This window comes from Chiloscyllium plagiosum, unplaced genomic scaffold, assembly GCF_037043375.1.
Source record: "Chiloscyllium plagiosum isolate Xiang-an unplaced genomic scaffold, Cpla_swu_hap1 HiC_scaffold_1, whole genome shotgun sequence".
Taxonomy (NCBI): domain Eukaryota; kingdom Metazoa; phylum Chordata; class Chondrichthyes; order Orectolobiformes; family Hemiscylliidae; genus Chiloscyllium; species Chiloscyllium plagiosum.
The window spans coordinates 109578113-109596671 of NW_028270139.1; the positions used below are offsets into that span (position 1 = coordinate 109578113).

Here is an 18559-nt window from a genome sequence, read left to right on the forward strand (position 1 = left end):
CAACAAAATTTGAAATTGTTACTGACTATACGTGTTAATTTTAAATTCCAATCTGCCTTATTGTGGACAGTATCCAGAAATATGTGAAGATATTTTGGTTTGGTCCTCATTAAGCTATTTGCAAACATTTTTATAACAAATAGAAGCATTAAATAATTGAATCACCTAATTTTAACTGAGGTACTATTGCAGTTGGTTAATTTAAATTGCATAATGGATATGTGCCTATCCTACTTATAGTTTGTTACAAATAATTGACAATGCTTAATATCTGACTGTATCTGTTAACAGCAGGTGATAGTCTGTCTGACCTATAATCTACTCAAATGTATCTTCAAAATAAATAAAATGACCACCAGTGAACTGGTGTGTGTCACAGACCTTATTGTCCTTAAACAAATAAATGGTGAACATTATTACTACCATTTGTCTTTTGATGTTGAGCTGATGTTTGCAGATCCTATTCTCAATGGTTGGATAAAATGTCCTTGAGAACAGCAGATGACTGTCAAATGAAATTAGCACAGAATTAGCTAATTTAATCAACACGTTGAGATAATCCAGTAAATATTATGCATAAATTCTTGAAAACTGACGAATTATTTCTAAATTCCCTAGTGTTGAACAATTGATCCACTATTATATATCCACCAATGCAGCAGTTCATTGTAGGTCACTTTCAATTTAAACAGGGGGCATCATGAGCTTGCTACTGTTAAATTCATAAAACTTTCAGTAATAGATTTATTGATTAAATGTTAGCAAATTGACGGTGAAATTGATTACCTAGCAATAACCTCATAGAAGTTCAGATGGAATAAATCATGAAAGTACTTTATAATTCTATTTAGAGATTGAATCAATGCTTAGATATAATAGTCATGATTTGGAGATGCCGGTGTTGGACTGGGGTGTACAAAGTTAAAAATCTCACAAAACCAGGTTATAGTCCAACAGGTTTAATTGGAAGCACACTAGCTTTCAGAGCGTCGCTCCTTCATCAGGTGGTAGTGGAGGGCTCAATCCTAACACACAGAATTTATAGCAAATTTATACTGTGATGTAACTAGATATAATAGTTAATTTGTATGATCATTTTCAGCTTTTATGCTCTCCCTGCTGCCAATTTGACCACTATCAGAGTTATATAGTGTTATTGACACTGAAGAATTAACAGAGATATCGTAATAATACCATTTTTCAAAGAATCTTATTAAAAGCATTGAGTTTACTGCCCACAAATCTTTTCACAATCTATTTGGCGTTAATTATAACCTAATTATCACAAGTACAGTTGATTGAGATAAAGGTAAAATTGTCACAGACCCAAAGTCTTGTTAGAGAGAGAGATAACAGGTAATGAAGTTAACCTGAGGTAGGGTATGAGGTTGAGAAGACAGAACTTCATGATAACCTCAGCCAGAGCAGGAATTAAACCTGTACTATTAACATCACAAGCCAGCCAACTAGGCTAACCGACACCACTATAATTGCATGCGATAATGCACAAATTTTTGGTTCACTGTTGCTTTTGCATCAACTTGGTCTAGAATTTGCCAGTGTGGGGCATCTCTCGGCATGCCCCTTTACTAGAGTTTTCTTTTTCTTCAACTATCCACTCGAGATTTTATAACACAAATTGATGTAACACTAACAACAAGTTGGTAACTGTTTGGCAAAGTCAATGGGGAATCTGGGACAGTGATGAATGATACGAGCAAAAGTCTATTGAGTTAACTAATTAGATTTAAGATTGAAAGAAAGAAAGAAACAGAAACAACTGGGAAGGAAACAGAGAATAAGTAAAATTAGGCAAAGAGGGAAAACAAAACTCAGGGACGTTAAGAGAATGAAAGAAAGATTGAGTTGAGATGTAAAATATCCTATTGGACTTTACCAAAGGAGAGCAGGTAAGTTATCCTGGTCAATATTTATCCCTCAAAAATAGATTTGAGTCATTATCACATTGCTGTTTGTGAAACCTTACTGTGTGCAAGTTGATTGCCATCTTTCCAACATTATAATAGTGGCTACACATAGAAAGTTATCCTTTCCAAATATTTTACTCTGGAAAGATTTGAAGACTCAAATGTGGGTCTTACTTTCTTTTAATGGGTAGTTAAATTGAAAAGTTTTCACTGCATTTTAAACATTAGGCTGAGGTTCGTGAGAAGGATTCTGGGTAATGCAAGATGGAGGATGGGAAAAAAAATTGTGGCTATAAGAGCTGTTCCTTTTTTTGAGGTATTTAAGGAGTTGGAGGTAATTTCCTCAAATTCCAAGAGCGGCAATTACTGTTTTATATGCTGTTGCATTGTTTTGGAACTTTGGGGATAAAAGATCAAAACAACAGCACTTTTAAAAGCAGGAAAAAGGCAGCAACCACATGGTCAGTGAGGGAGAGAGAGAAAGAAACCTACACTGCTACCTGACACAGCAGTGAATCCGCACAAGGCAGTAGGAGTATACTTAAAAGGGAGGGTAAAAATGGGACTTGAGATAGCTTTGGTAAATAGGTTAAGGAGAATCCAAAGGGATTTTATAATCACTTAAGGACTAAAGGGTAACAAGGGAGAGAATAGGGTCCCTCAAAGATCGGCAAGGCAGCCTATGTATGGAGCCACAGGAGATGGGGGAGATACTAATTGAGTATTATGCATCAGTGTTTACTGTTTAGTGTTTCCTTCCCAGGACATGGAAGATATAGAATGTAGGGAAATAGATGGTGACATCTGGAAAAGTGTCCATATTACAGAGGAGGAGGTGCTGGATGTCTTGAAACGCAAAAAAGTGGATAAATCCCCAAGACTTGAACAGGTGTACCCTGGAACTCTGTGGGAAGCTAGGGAAGTGAATGCTGGGCCCCTTGCTGAGATATTTGTATCATCGATAGTCACAGGTGAGGTGCCGGAGTTTGGCTAATGTGGTGCCAATATTTAAGAAAGGTGGTAAGGAAAAGCCAGGGAACTATAGACCGGTGAGCCTGACTTCAGTGTTGGAGGGAATTGAGGGACTAAAATTATATGTATTTGGAAAGGCAAGGACTAATTCAGGATAGTAAACGTGGCTTTGTGCACGGGAAATCATGTCTCATGAATTTAAATTTTTTGAAGAAGTAACAAAGAGGATTGATGGGGACAGAGAAGTTGATATGGTCTGTATGGACTTCAGTAGGGCATTCAACAAGGTTCCTCATGGGATACTAGTTAGCAAGGTTAGATCTCATGGAATACAGGAAGAACTAGCCATTTGGATACAAAACTGGTTCGAAGGTAAAGATAGAGGGTAGTGGTGGAGGGTTGCTTTTCAGACTGGAGACCTGTGACCAGTGGTGTGCCACAAGAATCTGTGCAGGGTCCACTACTTTTCGTCATTTATATAAATGATTTGGATGTGAATACAGGAGGTATGGTTCATAAGTTTGCAGATATAGTAGACAGCAAAGAAGATTACCTCGGAGTACAATGGGATCTTGATCAAATAGGCCAATGGGCTGAGGAGTGGCAGATGGATTTTAATTTAGATAAATGTGAGCTGCTGCATTTTATAAAAGCAAATCAGAGCAGAAATTATATACTTAATGGTAAGATCCTGAGTTGCTAAACAAAGAGACCTTGGACTGAAGGTTCATAATTCCTTGAAAGTAGATTGTGAAGGCAGTGTTTGGTATGCTTTCCATTATTGGTCAGGGCATTGAGTACAGGAGTTGAGAGGTTACGTTATGGCTGTACAGGACATTGGTTAGGCCACTTTTGGAATATTGCGTGCAATTCTGGTCTCTTCCCTATCGGAAGGATGTTGTGAAACTTGAAAGGATTCGGAAAAGGTTTCCAATGATGCTGCCAGGGTTGGAGGATATAAGCTATAGGGAGAGGCTAAATAGGCTGGGGCTGTTTTCCCTGGAGCGTCGGAGGCTGAGGGGTGACCTTATAGAGGTTTATAAAATCATGAGGGCATGGCTTGGACAAGTTGGCAAGGTCTATTCCCTGGGGTGGGGGAATCCAGAACTAGAGGGCATAAGTTTAGGGTGAGAGGGGAAAGATATAAAAGGTACCTAACGAGCAACATTTTCACACAGAGGATGGTCGCATATTGAATGAGTTACCAGTGGAAGTATTGGAGGTACAATTACAGCACTTAAAAGGCATGTGGATCAGTATATAAATAAGTAGGGTTTGGAGGGATATGGGCCAAGTGCTGGCAAATAGGACTAGATTAAGTTTGGATATCTGGTTGGTATGAACAAGTTGGACTGAAGGGTCTATTTCTGTGCTGTGCATCTCTATGACTCTGTGACTATTGCCATGAAATAGTGCTCCACGTGCCTGTTCCCATTGTGCAGAAGGCAGTAAGACATATTTGTTTGCATATGTATAAAGTATTTGAAACTAATAGATAGCTATTTGGATATACATTAAGTCAATTAAGCTAATAAATTTGATATGTGTTTAAAAGCACATGTCCTCTTGTATTTATTGTGATCAGATCTTCAAGAACTCATTAGGTGCTTTCAGCCTAACAATACACACTCAGAGTCTGTTGGAAATACATCTCCATTGACCATTTTAGCCCGACAGCCAACAGCTCCAAAGGATGCTAACTGATTGGAGACAGGATTCATCCCTTCCTCTCCCCTCCCTTCCCTTCGCCTCAGTTCCCCTCACTGAGGTGGATATTGCACCTCAGAGTCACCACCCATTTTGATTCCCCTTCCCACTCTCTTTCCAATATGACCATCCTTGGTCTCCTCCATTGCCACAACGAACTACACCGCAAATTGAAGGAACAATACCTCATCTGCCACTTTGGCAGCCGACAGCCCGGAAGACTCAACATTGAGTTCTCTAATTTTCAAGTAACCTCCCTTCCCAGCCCTTCCCCCTCCCTTCCACTCCTCCCTGCCACCAACCGAATTCATTCCTCCCGTTGACCAACCAGGTCAGAGCTTCGACTTGTCTTCATCTATCCCCACTTCACCATCCTGCCCCCGTCACCCCCTTTGTCTGCAGCTCCCCCTATACCCAACCCCAGTCCTGAAGAAAGGTTACACCCGAAATATCGACTTCTCCACCTCCTGCCTGTCTACTTCAGAGAGCTTAAGGACAACAGATCCAGCATCACTAGTCACAAAGCCGGTCAGAAATTACAGCCAGAAAATATCTTCAGGTTTTGTGTCCTAGGACAGAATTTAAGATTTAGAGAATTTAAAATTTAAGAAACACCTAATAGGGTGTTTGCATGGAGAGGAGCCTGTCAAATGTATTCAGTATAGAACCCCAGGGTTGATTTGTCATTTAATGGTAATAGTAGATGTTATGAAGATGTGGGTGTACCTTTAAAAGAGTTAAAAGCAGCAGAACTACAGGACAAAGCACCAAGTGTTCTCAATAAGGCAACAATGTATGTAATACTGTTTCGAACAACTCAATTAGTTCATTGCCTGGAGACAAAAATTCGAAGTTGGCCAATTAATTTAAATTAGCCCCGAAAAAATACTAATTTCCAATCAAGTTTGAATTGATTATATTGACAATCTTAAAAGCCAATGACACAATCTGATGCTCTGGGGTATAAACCAGGGAAAATTGAACAGTTGAGATGAGAACTGCCAAGTCCTAGCATATAACAGACTGCTTGGAAAAAATCTCTCTCTTAAAAGTACTTTTCGATCAGTAACCTGGGACGCAGAAATTCCTAACAAGGAGAACAGAAGACACAGGAAGATCTGAAGACAAGAACCTACAGCTGCCTGGTTTTGTAATGAGTGTTGTTTTGTAAATTTTAATTGTGAGTTTTATCAGACTAGTATTATAGAAGGGAAGGTAAAAGGTAGGTTAGAGTAAGGACCTGTACATAGTTATTAGCTAATTATTCTCTGTTATACTTTAGGAAATAAAATTGTTAATTTTTACTTTAAATCATTCTTGGCCATCGAATTTTTACAGATTACTGCAAAGGATAAATCTTTTCTGTGCGGCTAATTTTAAATTAAGCAGGAGAGTTTACCCCGTGTCGTAACATCGAGCAGAAGATTTGCTATGCCATGAAGCTGTAGATTATGATGGCTCAAGGCACCTCATGGGCACCCAATTTTGAATTGATGGATCTATTTGAAATCTGTCTCTTTAACACAGTACACCACACAAAATGCTGGAGGGTGTCTTGATATGAAGATGTGTGATGATTACTCTTTCTCATACGACCATGGATGGATGATTCTGTAACAGGCAGATTGGTGAGTATGAAATGACGTAGATTTTTCCCTAAAGTTTGTTCTCTCACTACTTGCCACATACCTGGTCTAGCAGTGTTGTCCCTTAGGATTCAACCTGCTCAGTCAGTAGTGGTACTGCTGAGATATTCTTTGTGTGATGGACATCAAGGTCCTCACCCAGAGTACATTGAACTGTCTTTTCATGGAAAAATACTGATGCCTCAGCTGGCTGGGGTGGGGTGGGGGGAATGCTGGGGTTGAACACCTCATGTGGAAGTGGGACCCTTGAGGGAAGCAAACAAATACCTTCTCTCAAACATTCCTGCCCTAAAAGGGTGACCGACTGATTTTTCCCTCAACCTTAAAGTCTACCTGCCTGACTTAAGCAGCCTCAGTTTGAGCAAGGGTTGGCAGGCTTTTACTAAACAGAGAGCAGTGTGTTGAATGAACTATCTGTGAATATGGTGGATGCAGTACAGTTACAATGTTTAAAAGACATTTGGAAAGGTTTGGAGGGATATAGACCAAGTGCACGCAAATGGGATTAGTTTAGTTTGGGAACATAGTCAGCGTTGACTGGTTGGACCGAAGGGTTTGATTCCATGCTGTATTACTTAATGGCTGCCCTTGTTTTCACGTGCTACCTCCAAGTCCTCTGTTCTTCCAGTCTCCTTCTTGTCGACTTTGGATTCCAGCATCTGCTGGGTTTTGTTTGTCTCTCCCTGACACTCCACTCCTGATGTTACCCATTCCAGCTCCCTGGAATGCCACAGTAAACCAGGCAGCATCAGGAGGTACAGAAGCCAACATTTTGGGTGTAACTCTTCTTCAGGACTTGGGGTGAGTGTGGGGGGAGCTGCAGATAAAGGGGGAGGTGGGGCAGGGTGGTGAAGTAGAGATAGGTGAAGAAAGGTAGAGGGTACAACCTGTTTGGTCAATGGGAAGAATGAATACAGTTGGTGGCAGGAAGGAGGGGAGGTGTTGGGAAGGGAGTTGGGAGATGGGGAGGTTGGTTATTTGAAATTGGAGAACTCTACGTTGAGTCCTCCAGGCTGTAGGGTGCCCAGGTAGAAGTCAAGGTGTTGTTCCTCCAATAGGAACTGTGTTTTTTTGTGGCAATGGAGGAAGCCAAGGATGGTCATGTCAGAAAGGGACTGGTAAGGGGAATTGAAATCGGCAGTGACTGGGAAGTCAGGTCGTTCCCTTGTGGAGCCGGCTACAATGCGAACCATTCCCTAAGTTTATGTTTGGTCTCCCCGATGTAGAGAAGACCACATCTTCATCTATCCCCATTTCACCACCCATCCCCCACCTCCTTTATCTGCAGCACCCCGCCCCCAACCATTCCCAGTCCTGAAGAAGGGTTGAACTGAATTGAATTTATTGTCACGTGTACCGAGGGACAGTGAAAAGCTTTGTCTTGCGAGATTACAGGCAGAACACATAGTTAAGTAGCATAGATAGTAAATAATAGGTAAACAGCAGCAAAAACAAAAACCCAGGTACAGGCAAATGTTAAGAGTTTGTGAGTCCATTCAGTATTCTAACAACAGTAGGGTAGCAACTGTTTTGAAACCAGCTGGTGTGTGTGTTCAGGCTTCTGTACCTTCTCCCTGATGGTAGAGGTTGTAGAAAAACATTGCCAGAAAGAATAGATCTTTGAGAATGCTGGTGGCCTTTCCTTGACAGTGGGCCTGGTAGATGGATTCTATAGATGGGAAGTTGGCCTTTGTGATTGTCTGAGCCAAGTTCACCATTCTCTGTAACCGTCTCCGATCTTGAATGTTACAGTTGCCATACCAGGTAGTGATGCATCCAGACAGAATGCTCTTGATAGCGCACCTATAAAAATTGGCAAGGGTATTCGCCGTCATGCCAAATTTTATCAGCTGCCTGAGGAAGAAGAGACGTTGTTGTGCCTTTGTAACCAGAGTGTCCACATGAAGGGTTATCCTTAAACGTCAACTTCTGCACCTCCTGATGTTGCCTAGATTGCTGTGTTCTTCCAGCCTCCTGCATGTTTACTTGGATTTCAGCATCTGTGTTTTTTTTGCCCCAAAACTCCACTCGAGGGATTACCCATTCCAGTCTCCCCGAAACGCCACTCCAGGGTTTACCCATTCCAGCCTCCCCGAGACTCCACTCCAGGGTTTACCCATTCCAGCCTCCCCAAAACTCCACTCCAGGGTTTACCCATTCCAGCCTCCCTGCAACTCCACTCCAGGGTTTACTCATTCCAGCCTCCCCGAAACTCCACTCCAGGGTCTGCCCATTCCAGCCTTCCCGAAACTCCACCCCAGGTTTTACCAGTTGTCGCAACCCTACAGAATCCAGCCAATGCGCATGTGCAACGTCAATGACTTTACGTTGTCGCTTCTCCAGCGGATGTTTACAGAGTATGATTTATTTTAATGGAGGTTAAATGGATTGTGCTGCGGAAATTAATTTTAAAGAATTAATAGCGAAGATCTCAAGATGATTGAGGTGGTGGCAAAACTCCTGCGGGGCCCGGTGTTTCTGACCGGCGAAGTAATGGAGTGCGTTATAACTTTCATCAATCCCATCACCGCCCGCTCCACCTCTGCCAGCAGGTAAAGATCAGCGCGAGCGCCATTACCTCTGCCTGGCCGTCACCAGGCAACCAGCCCGTCACCCTGGTAACCAGGTGGCCCGGGCTGTTGGTCACCCGGGTCGCCAGGTAGTCCGGGCTGTTGGTCACCCTGGTAACCAGGTGGCCCGGGCTGTTGGTCATCCTGGTAACCAGGTGGCCCGGGCTGTTGGTCACTCGGGTCGCCGGGTGGCCCGGGCTGTTGGCCATCCTGGTAACTAGATGTCCCCGGCTGCTGGTAACCAGGTGGCCCGGGCTGTTGGCCACCGTAGTACCAGTCGATAGTAATGTTGTAAGCATCACTAGAATTTCCTCCCTAAATGTTTCTGCCTCTCTATCTCCTTAAACACATACCTTGAAACCTTACTTTAAAGGAAAAATTCAGCATGTCTGGCAACTCATGCAGAGAGAGGTCACAGTTAACATTTTGTTCTGAAGAAGGGTCCTTGAACCCAAAACGTTAACTGATTTCTTCCCACAGATGTAGCAAGACTTGCTGAGTTTTTGCAGCAATTTCTGATTTTGTTTCTGATTTCGTTTGGTCCCCAACCCTTAAAATCTTTTCTTTTATCCAGGCATTTGCCTGATCACTTTGCATGGCTCAATTTCAAACCTTGCTCCATATTCCTTGAAATGCCTTGACAAGTTTTAATGTGTTCATGTCTCCTGAGGTTCCCGTCTCCCCAAAGGCCAGTTTTCAGCCAATTTCCTTCGCTCTTCATAATATTGAGAAATAGCTGAAGTCTATGGACCGTATCACCATTTTGTCAATACTGCTGAAGGCATGTCTTCCAGAACTAGATGTATCCCAAGCCAAACTGTTCCAGTACAGCTACAATGCTGCCATCTATCCTACATGTGGAAAAAATGATTAGTTAGCCACAAAAAGGTAAAGTAAATCAAACCTAGCTAATTGCTGCCTCATTAACCTCCTCTCAATCATCAAAGTAATGGAAAGAGTCCACACTGATGTCAAGTGGCACTTGAACAACAATAACTGACACGGTTTGTGTTTCTCCAGGGCCACTTGGCTCCTGACTTTATTACAGTCTTGGTTCTAATATGGTCAAAAGAGTTGAACATGAGGGAGCGGGAAGTCACTGCTATTTACGTAAATACATTATTTGATTGAATGTGATACAAGCAGCCCCTAGCAAAATTTCCTGGCAAATAATCATTTCAGGAGAAAGCAGCCACTTTACTGGCACCCATCCACCAGCTTAAGCATTCATTTCCTCAATCCCCAATGCTTTCTGGTAGCTGTATATATGATACACACCATGCACTGCATGATCTCATAAGGCTCAATAGTGTTTTCCAAACCTATAACCTGTGCTACTTGGAAGGAGAAGGGCTGCAAATGCATGGTAGCATCATCACCTGCAAGTTCCCCTGCAAACCACATACCATTCTGGCTTGAGAACTATATTGACATTCCCATATGAGATGGAATGCATCCTTCAAAAAGGCAGGTTCTCAAGGATCAGTTAGGGATGAGTAACAAATGTCCATTGTCCTATGAAATAATTTTGAAAAAAAGTTTAAGGACAAGTTTGTCATGTTTTCTTGTCAGCTGGTCAAGGTTACTGATTTGTATGTGGTGCCAGATTGATCTGTAAAGTATATATGTGTAAGACATAACTAGAGAGAAAAAAAACAGACCAATGTTTTATGAAGATAAACTGAATTGTGAAACACCATGCATGCAGAAAATAATCTTTTATTTGGGTTTGGTAAGCTCAGTTGTCTGATGGCTGGTTTGTGATGCAGAGTGATGTCAACAGCATAGGTTCGGTTCTACACGGTGTGATTAGCTTGAACAATCTCCTTCTCAACTTTTCCCCTTGCTGGAGGTGACCCAAAAATTATGCTAACACTAAGTTGTGTCTGTCTTCTCTCACCAATCTCCATCTACTATTACTAAGCCAATTTAGGATCAATTATTCCATGTTACCCTGGATACCACATGCTTTGTCTGTCTTTTATGTGGGACATTGAGAGGTTTTGCTGAAATTTACATAAGCTACACTACTCTTTTCTACACCCTTGGTCACATCTTCTGAAAAATTCAATCAACTTTGTTAGGCATTATCTCTGATTGTCACTGGTTATCCCTGATCAAGTTAAGATTAATTCTCACCTTCAGAATTTTCTCCAATAGTTCCCCTACCACTGTTATGAGATTCACTGGTCTGTAATTCCCTGTTTTATCCCTATTGCCTTCTTGAAAAGTGGAACCATATTAGCTCTCCTCTAGTGCTCTGGCACCTCCCCTGTGGCCAGTGAGGGATTAAAAGTTTGGGTCAGAACCTCCTAGTTTCCTCCTTCATTTCCCACAACATCCAGATCCGGGGATTTGACCACTTTTTAAAACACTCCAATACCTCTTCAATTCTTATGTAAATCTGCTCAAGAACCTGACGGTTCCTGCTCCAGAATTCTGTATCTATATTTGTCTCCTCTAAAAGGTGTCTGCATTTTAAATTATATCTGCCTTATGCCTGTCCATGTTGCCCATCATTCTATGTCCATCTGGTGCCTGCTACTGTTTATCACCTTCCTATTCATATACCCATCCAGATGCCTTTTAAATGTTGTAATTATACCAGCTTCCACCACTTCCTCTGGCAGCTCATTCCATACATGCACCACCCTCATAAGTCCCTTTTAATTTTTCCCCTAACCCTAAAACTATGCCCTCTAGTTCTGGACACCCCCCAGCCCAGGGCAAAAAACCTTGTCTATTTACCCTATCCATGCCCGTCATGATTTTATAAATCTCTATAAGGTCACCCCTCAGCCTCCAACTCTCCAGGGAAAACAGCCCCAATCTATTCAGCCTCTTCCTGCAGCTAAAATCCTCCAACCCTGGTAACATCCTTGTAAATCTTTTACGATCCCTTTCAAGTTTCATAACATCCTTCCGATAGGAGGGAGACCACAATTGCACACAATATTCCAAAAGAGACCTAACCAATGTTCTGTACAGCAGCAACATGACCTCACAACTTCTATACTCAATGCTCTGTCTGTTAAAGGAAAACATACCAAACTCTTCCTTCACTATCCTATATATCTGTAACTTCATTTTCAAGAAGCTATGAACATGCACTCCAACATCTCTTTGTTCTGCAACACTCCCCAGGACCTTACCATTAAGTGTATGAGTCCTGCTGTAATTTGCCTTTCCAAAATGCAGCACTCACATTTATCTAAATTAAATGCCATCTGTCACTCCTCAGCCCATTGGCCCATCTGGTCAAGATCTGTTGTAGTCTGAGATAACCTTCTTTGCTGTCCAGTATACCTCCAATTTTGGTGTCATTTGCAAACTTACTAATTATAGCTCCTGTATTCACATCAAAATCATTTATATAAATGAAAAAAAGCAATGGACCCAGCATTGATCCTTGTGGCACACCACTGGTCACAGGCCTCCAGTCTGAAAAGCAACCCTACACCACCATCCTTTGTCTTCTACCTTCAGACGAGTTCTGTTTCCAAATGGCTAATTCTCCCTGTATTCCATGAGATCTAACCTTGCTAACCGGTCACCCATTCGGAACCTTGTCGAACGCCTTACTGAAGTCCATATAGATCACATCCACTGCTCTGCCCTCATCAATCTTCTTTGTTACTTCTTCAGAAAAACTCTATCAAGTTTGTGAGACTTGATTTCCCATGCACAAAGCCATGTTGACTATTCCTAATCAGTCCTGTCTTTCCAAATGCATGTAAATCCTACCTCAGGATTCCCCCCAACAACTTGCCCACCACTGATGTCAGGCTCACTGGTCTATAATTCCATGGCTTTTCCTTACCTCCTTTCTTAAATAGTGGCACAACATTAGCCAACCTCCAGTCTTCTAGCACCTCACCTGTGACTATCAATGATACAAATATTTCAGCAAGGGGCCCAGCAATCATTTCCCTAGCTTCCCACAGAGTTCTATGGTACACCAGAACAGGTCCTGGGGATTTTTATGCATTTTAAGACAACCAGCACCACCTCCTCTGTAATATGGACATTTTTCAAGATGTCACCATCTATATCTTCCATGTCCTTCTGCACAGTAAACACTAATGCAAAATACTCGTTTAGTATCTCCCCTATCTCTTGTGGTTCCACACATAAGCTGTCTTGCTGATCTTTGAGGGGCCCTATTCTCTCCCTAGTTACCCTTTTGTCCTTAATGTCTTTGTAAAAATCCTTTGGATTCTCCTTAACCCTATTTACCAAAGCTATTTCATGGCCCCGTTTTGCCCTCCTGATTTCCCTCATACTCCTTTATGCTTTTCTAAGGATTGACTCAATTTCTGCTGTCTATACCTGACATATGCTTACTGCTACTTCTTAAGCATAACCTCAATTTCTCGAGTCATCCAGCATTCCCTCTGCCTACCAGCCTTGCCTTTCACCCTAACAGGAAGATACTATCTCTGGACTCTCATTATCTCATTTTTGAAGGCTCCCCATTTTCCAGCCGTCCCGTTACCTGTGTTACGAAGTTATAGGTGTGTACTGTACCTTTAAGAGAGACTGGCAGCTGGCACGCCCTTAAAGAGGCACAGAGTGTGCTGCAAGGATTTAAAATGTAACATTTGACTGTGAAACCAATAGTGCAACTGAGTTGCCATGGTACACAACAAATTGGAATTTGGCCAATCAGTTTAAATTATGCCATAAGATACCAAAATCCAATTGAATTTGAATTTCCTGTTTTGATGACCTCAAACCAATGAAATGATCTGATGTTTTTGGGTATAAAACCTGATATTTTGAACAGTTAGAAGGAGAACTGCCAAGGCACCAACAAACAGACTGCTACCAGAACAGTTCTCTGAAAGATAGCTGTCTACAAGAAATTTGTGCAGCAGAACACCAACGTCGATCTAGGGGAAATCTACAGAGAAAGTTCAACATCCGAAGATTATACCTGGGTTTGAAATCGATTTTTGCTGTAAATTTGAGGGAATTTATCAAACCAGTATTGTAGAGTGGGAAGTAAAAGATAGGTTTCAGAGAAAGGAGTTGTAAATAGTTGTTTAATGTTCTCTTTTGGACTTAAAGAATAAAATTGTTAATTTTTACTTTAAATAGTAACCTCTGGCGATAGTCCTTTGCCTGTCAAAATTTAACAGATTATGGCGCGAGGTGAGCTTCTGTGTCGGGTTTAAAAATTAGCAGAGGGTCTTACCCCGTGTTCTAACACCTGTGAAAATCTGACCCCAATACAATCCCAATAAGGTGATCATCCCTTTACTATTTCTCAATTCCACCCAAGTAATTTCCCTGGATGTATTCCCAGGAATATCCTCCCTAAGTACAGCCTTATCAGAGACACTACTCACCCTCCTCTCTCGCCCCTCTTTCTATCCTTCCTGTAGCATATGTATATTCTGGAACATTAAGCTGGCAGTCCTGTCCATTCCTGAGCCACATTTCTGTAATTGCAAAGATATTCCAATCCCATGTTCCTAACCATGCCCTGAGTTCCTCTGCCTTCCCTGTTAGGCCTCTTGCATTGAAATAAATGTGGTTTAATCTATCAGTCCTACCTTGTTCTGCTTTGTTCCTGCCTGTCCTGACTGTTTGACTCACTCCTTTTCCCAACTGTACCAGTCTCAGGTTGATCTCTTTCCTCACTATTTCCGTAGGTCTTACTCTCCCACCTTACTAGTTTAAAGTCTCCCTACCAGTATACTAGTCCCCTTCCAATTCAGGTGCAATCCATCCTCTTTGTAGAATAGAGTAGCTTTTATTTGTCATTTCTACCATATGCAACTGATATAGTTTTTACGAGACAGCGTTCCTGCAGTACCGAGGGTGCTATGTGACAGCACAAACTACACAATCGTATACAGCACAAACTACACAATCGTATCGTGCAGAAGAAGTGCAAAATGCTTAAGTTACAGTTTAACAGAAGATTGATGAATAATAGACATTTTTCTAGCTGCAATACAAAAAAAAAATCAGAAGGGAAAGAGTCCAATTATACTGTGTTAAGGAGCCTGATGGCTTGGAGAAGAAAATGTTGCACAGTCTAGCCGTGAGAGACCAAATGCTCCTGTATCCTCTGCCAAATGGCAGGAAGGAGAAGAGTTTGAGTGAGGGGTATGGAGGGAAGAGAGACCCCGATGATCTCCACTGTCCTCAGTATCCATTGTAAGGTCTTGTGATCCGAGATGGTAAAATTCCTGAACCAGGCAGTGATGCAGCAACTCAGTGTACTCTCAGTGAGCTCTCTGTAGAATGTGGTGAGGATGGGGGCATGGGAGGTGGGCTTTCCTTAGCCTGAGCAGAAAATAGAGAAACTGCTGGGCTTTTTGGCTATGGAGTTAGTGTTGAGGGTCCAGGTGATATTCTCTGCCAGGTGTATGCCAAGAAATTTGGTGCTCTTCATTATCTCCACGGGGGACCCATCTATGTCTAGTGGAGAGTATTCGCTCCGTGCTGTCCTAAAGTCAACAACCATCTCTTTTGTCTTGTCCATGTTCAGAGACAAGTTGTTGGCTCTGTACCAGTCCGTTAGTCGCTGCACCTCCTCTGTATGCTGACTAGTCATTCCTGCCGATGAGACCCACTACAGTCGTATCATCAGCAAACTTGATGTGATTCAGCCCACGCATGGCTGCACAGTTTTGTGTCAGCAGGATGAACAGAGTGGACTGAGCACACAGCGCTGGGGAACCCCTGTGCTCAGCGTGATGGTGTTGGAGATGTTGTTCCAAATTAGGACTGACTGAGGTCTCTCAATCTGAAAGTCCCAGATCCAGTTACATAGGCATTTAAGCCCAGCAGATTTAACTTTCCAATCAAGTCACTTCTACCCCAGAAGAGATCTCCAAAAATGTGAACCCTCCTCCCCCTGCATTAGCTCCTCAACCATGCATTATCTTGCTCTATCCTCTTATCTGCATTATCTGCTCTACCCTCACTAGCTCATAGCACCGGGAGTAATTCAGGTATTACTACCCTTGAGCACCTCCTTTTTAAATTCCTGCCTAACTTTCTATATTCTACCCAAAGAATCCTATCCTTTTCCCTTCCTGTATCGTGAGTTCCAATGTTTACAACGAACATTTGCAGTTCCCCTCCCTTTTGAGAGCATTCTGCACCCACTCCAAGATATCCTTGATCCTGGCATCAGGGAGGCAACACATCAATCTGATTTTTTGCTGCCGGCCACTGAAACGTCTGTCTGTGTCTCTGACTAGACAGTCCCCTAGCATAATTGATTGTTTGGAAGCCAATGTACCCTTCATTACATTAGAGCCATTCTCGGTGCTAGAAACTGTTTGTGCTACATTCCCCTGAGAGTCCATCGCACTCTACATTTTCCAAAACAGCATACTTGCTTGAGATGTGGATAGCTACAGGAGACTCCGGCACTATCGGCTTACCTCTCCTACCTTTCCTGGAGTTAATCCAACTACATGACCGTATCTGTGGCTTTTCTCCCTTCCTATAACTGCCATCCATCACATCCCTTGCTCCTGTAAATTCCTTATTGTCTCTAATACCGCTCCACCTGATCCATGCGATATGATAGGATTCGCAACCAAAGACACTTCCTGCAGACATAATCATCAGTAACATGGAAACTCTCCCTAAACTCCCACATCTGACAGGAAGAGCACATCACTCTACTAAAGGCCAGCTTCGCTCGTTCACAATCTACAGACCCAGAAAATAGCAAAGTCTTGTTGCTCTAAAAGGACACTGCTCCAGGCTAACTTAATACTTATGATTTTATATTTTTAAAATTTAATCAAAGAGGGCCGAAGGGTCTGTAATGCGCTGTAATGATCTATGCTTTAAAAGACCGATCTCGCTCTACCATATACCTTCTGAAAATGTAGAGAAGTTGGTGGGGATCATTTGAGTTTATAATTTTTGTCAACATAATTTCCATTGGGCATGAACCTGTGTTACCTAACTACCCATTATTGGAACTAGTTGAACATGTAACTTTCTTTTGGTTAGCCTGTAATTGTGAAGTTGCTGTGATACATTCTTATCATTATTGTTTCAAAGATGCAGCTTGGAATACCTGCTGCTGTTTGTAACATAAAGCAGAAATCACACAGCATTTCTTAGATAGATTTCGTCTCATCAGTTGAGTGTATTTATTGGCTATTACAGTATCACTTCGAAATCATGTTATACTTAAACAGAGGAGTACCTAATACTAATTGTGAAATCTGTATAAGATCTATATATACTCAGCCTAGACAAAGGAAAGTCTGATTTATACTGGGATTGAATCATGTACAAAGTTCAGTGATTCTTGCTCGTGATTCATGTCTTTTTTTTCATGGTTTCAGGAATGGTATGACCTTGAACCCTAGGTTATGGAATGTAATATTAGCTGTCTTTATTCTTCAAACTCCGAAGTATTAGAGCTAATTTTGGAAACTTATAACTATTTGCCTGCTGAACTAATATTAAACTGACCAGGATTTGGAAAGCAGTTTGTAAAATATACCAAAGTAGTGCTAAAGCATTATTTTCTAAGCAGTGAGTGCATTTTGATTCTTCTGATTATCCTTAAAGTTTAATTGAACTTTACAACTTGTTAACTAGACTCCCTAAAGTATTTTACAACTTGAGCCTCAGGTTTTTTTTCTTTTCTTTATCAGTGAGATGTTGGCATGGGCAAGTGCTCAGATACATTGCCAGTTTCATACCAGTGAAAGTCGTGTTGCATTGCCTCCCTCTGAAGATACAAAGCATGATGTGCAGGCAGAGAATGAAACAGTGTTTGTTCCAAACAGAGGTAGGATTATTTTTGAGCTTCCTTCTGTTCTTGATACAAGAAGATCTGAGTTTTTTTTCTGTTTTTCAGATTTCAAATATTTTAAAATGTGGCAATGTATTATGACATGTTTACCATCTTGCAATTTTCCATATTTGAAAGTTTATGTTGAAGAGCTCACCATTAGAGTCATGGCGTCATACAACATGGAAATAGACCCTTCGATCCAAATAGCCCATGCTGACCAAATTCCTCAAACTAAGATTGAGCTGCTTTTGTCATATCACTCCCTTTTCCCCATGCAAAGCTATTTCTAAGATTCTGATTGAGGACGTGGCTGAAGAGCTTCAGCGCAGAGGAGATGGCCTGAGGGGTGCAGTGAGAGAGGGACTCACTGAGATCCTTGTAGAGTGAGGAAGAGAGCTTCTTCAAGGAAGGCATCCTTGCAAGAGGATTCGCAGTAGGTTAAAATCAACTAGGAGAAAGTGAGGACTGCAGATGCTGGAGATCAGAGCTGATTTGGCTGTGGTAGCGAGTCTGTTTGAGGACGTGGCTGAAAAACCGACTCACTACCGCAGCCAAATCAGCTCTGATCTCCAGCATCTGCAGTCCTCACTTTCTCCTATTTCTAAGATTCTCCCTACTATGAACTTTACTGTATCTACTGGTAGTTTCTAGCCTATTCTCTCCTTAAAAGTTATTCCTTTCTGAGCTTCTGTTATCTATGATTTCTTCCCCAGCCTCCAACACTGGAGGAAGAACACCTCATCTTCCGTCTTAGGACTCTCCAGCCACATGGAATCAATGTTGATTTCTCCAGTTTCCTCATTCTCCCCCCGCCCCCGGTTTCCTCATTCACCCCCCCCCACCCCGTTTCCTCATTCACCCCCCCCCCCCCCCCAAACCTTATCACAGATCCAACTCAGCACCACCCTCTTGAGCTGTCCTACTTGTCCATCTTCCTTCCTACCTATC

At 42.0% G+C, this 18559-nt stretch overlaps 1 protein-coding gene across 3 annotated transcripts in view; it reads left to right on the top strand.

Moving 5' to 3' along the window:
• The first annotated feature begins 8566 nt into the window (after positions 1-8566).
• Positions 8567-18559, top strand: part of rgp1 (GP1 homolog, RAB6A GEF complex partner 1) — a 29014-nt gene continuing 19021 nt past the window's right edge. Inside the window, exons 1-2 of one of the 3 annotated variants that reach the window (XM_043687145.2) lie at positions 8567-8805; positions 17469-17605. In XM_043687145.2, the coding sequence (XP_043543080.1) occupies positions 8690-8805; positions 17469-17605 (253 nt within the window). In that variant the 5' untranslated portion in view covers positions 8567-8689. Of the gene's footprint in view, positions 8806-17153; positions 17347-17468; positions 17606-18559 lie in introns of those variants that run through there. The other 2 variants (XM_043687137.2, XM_087989706.1) reach the window with 2 other exon arrangements.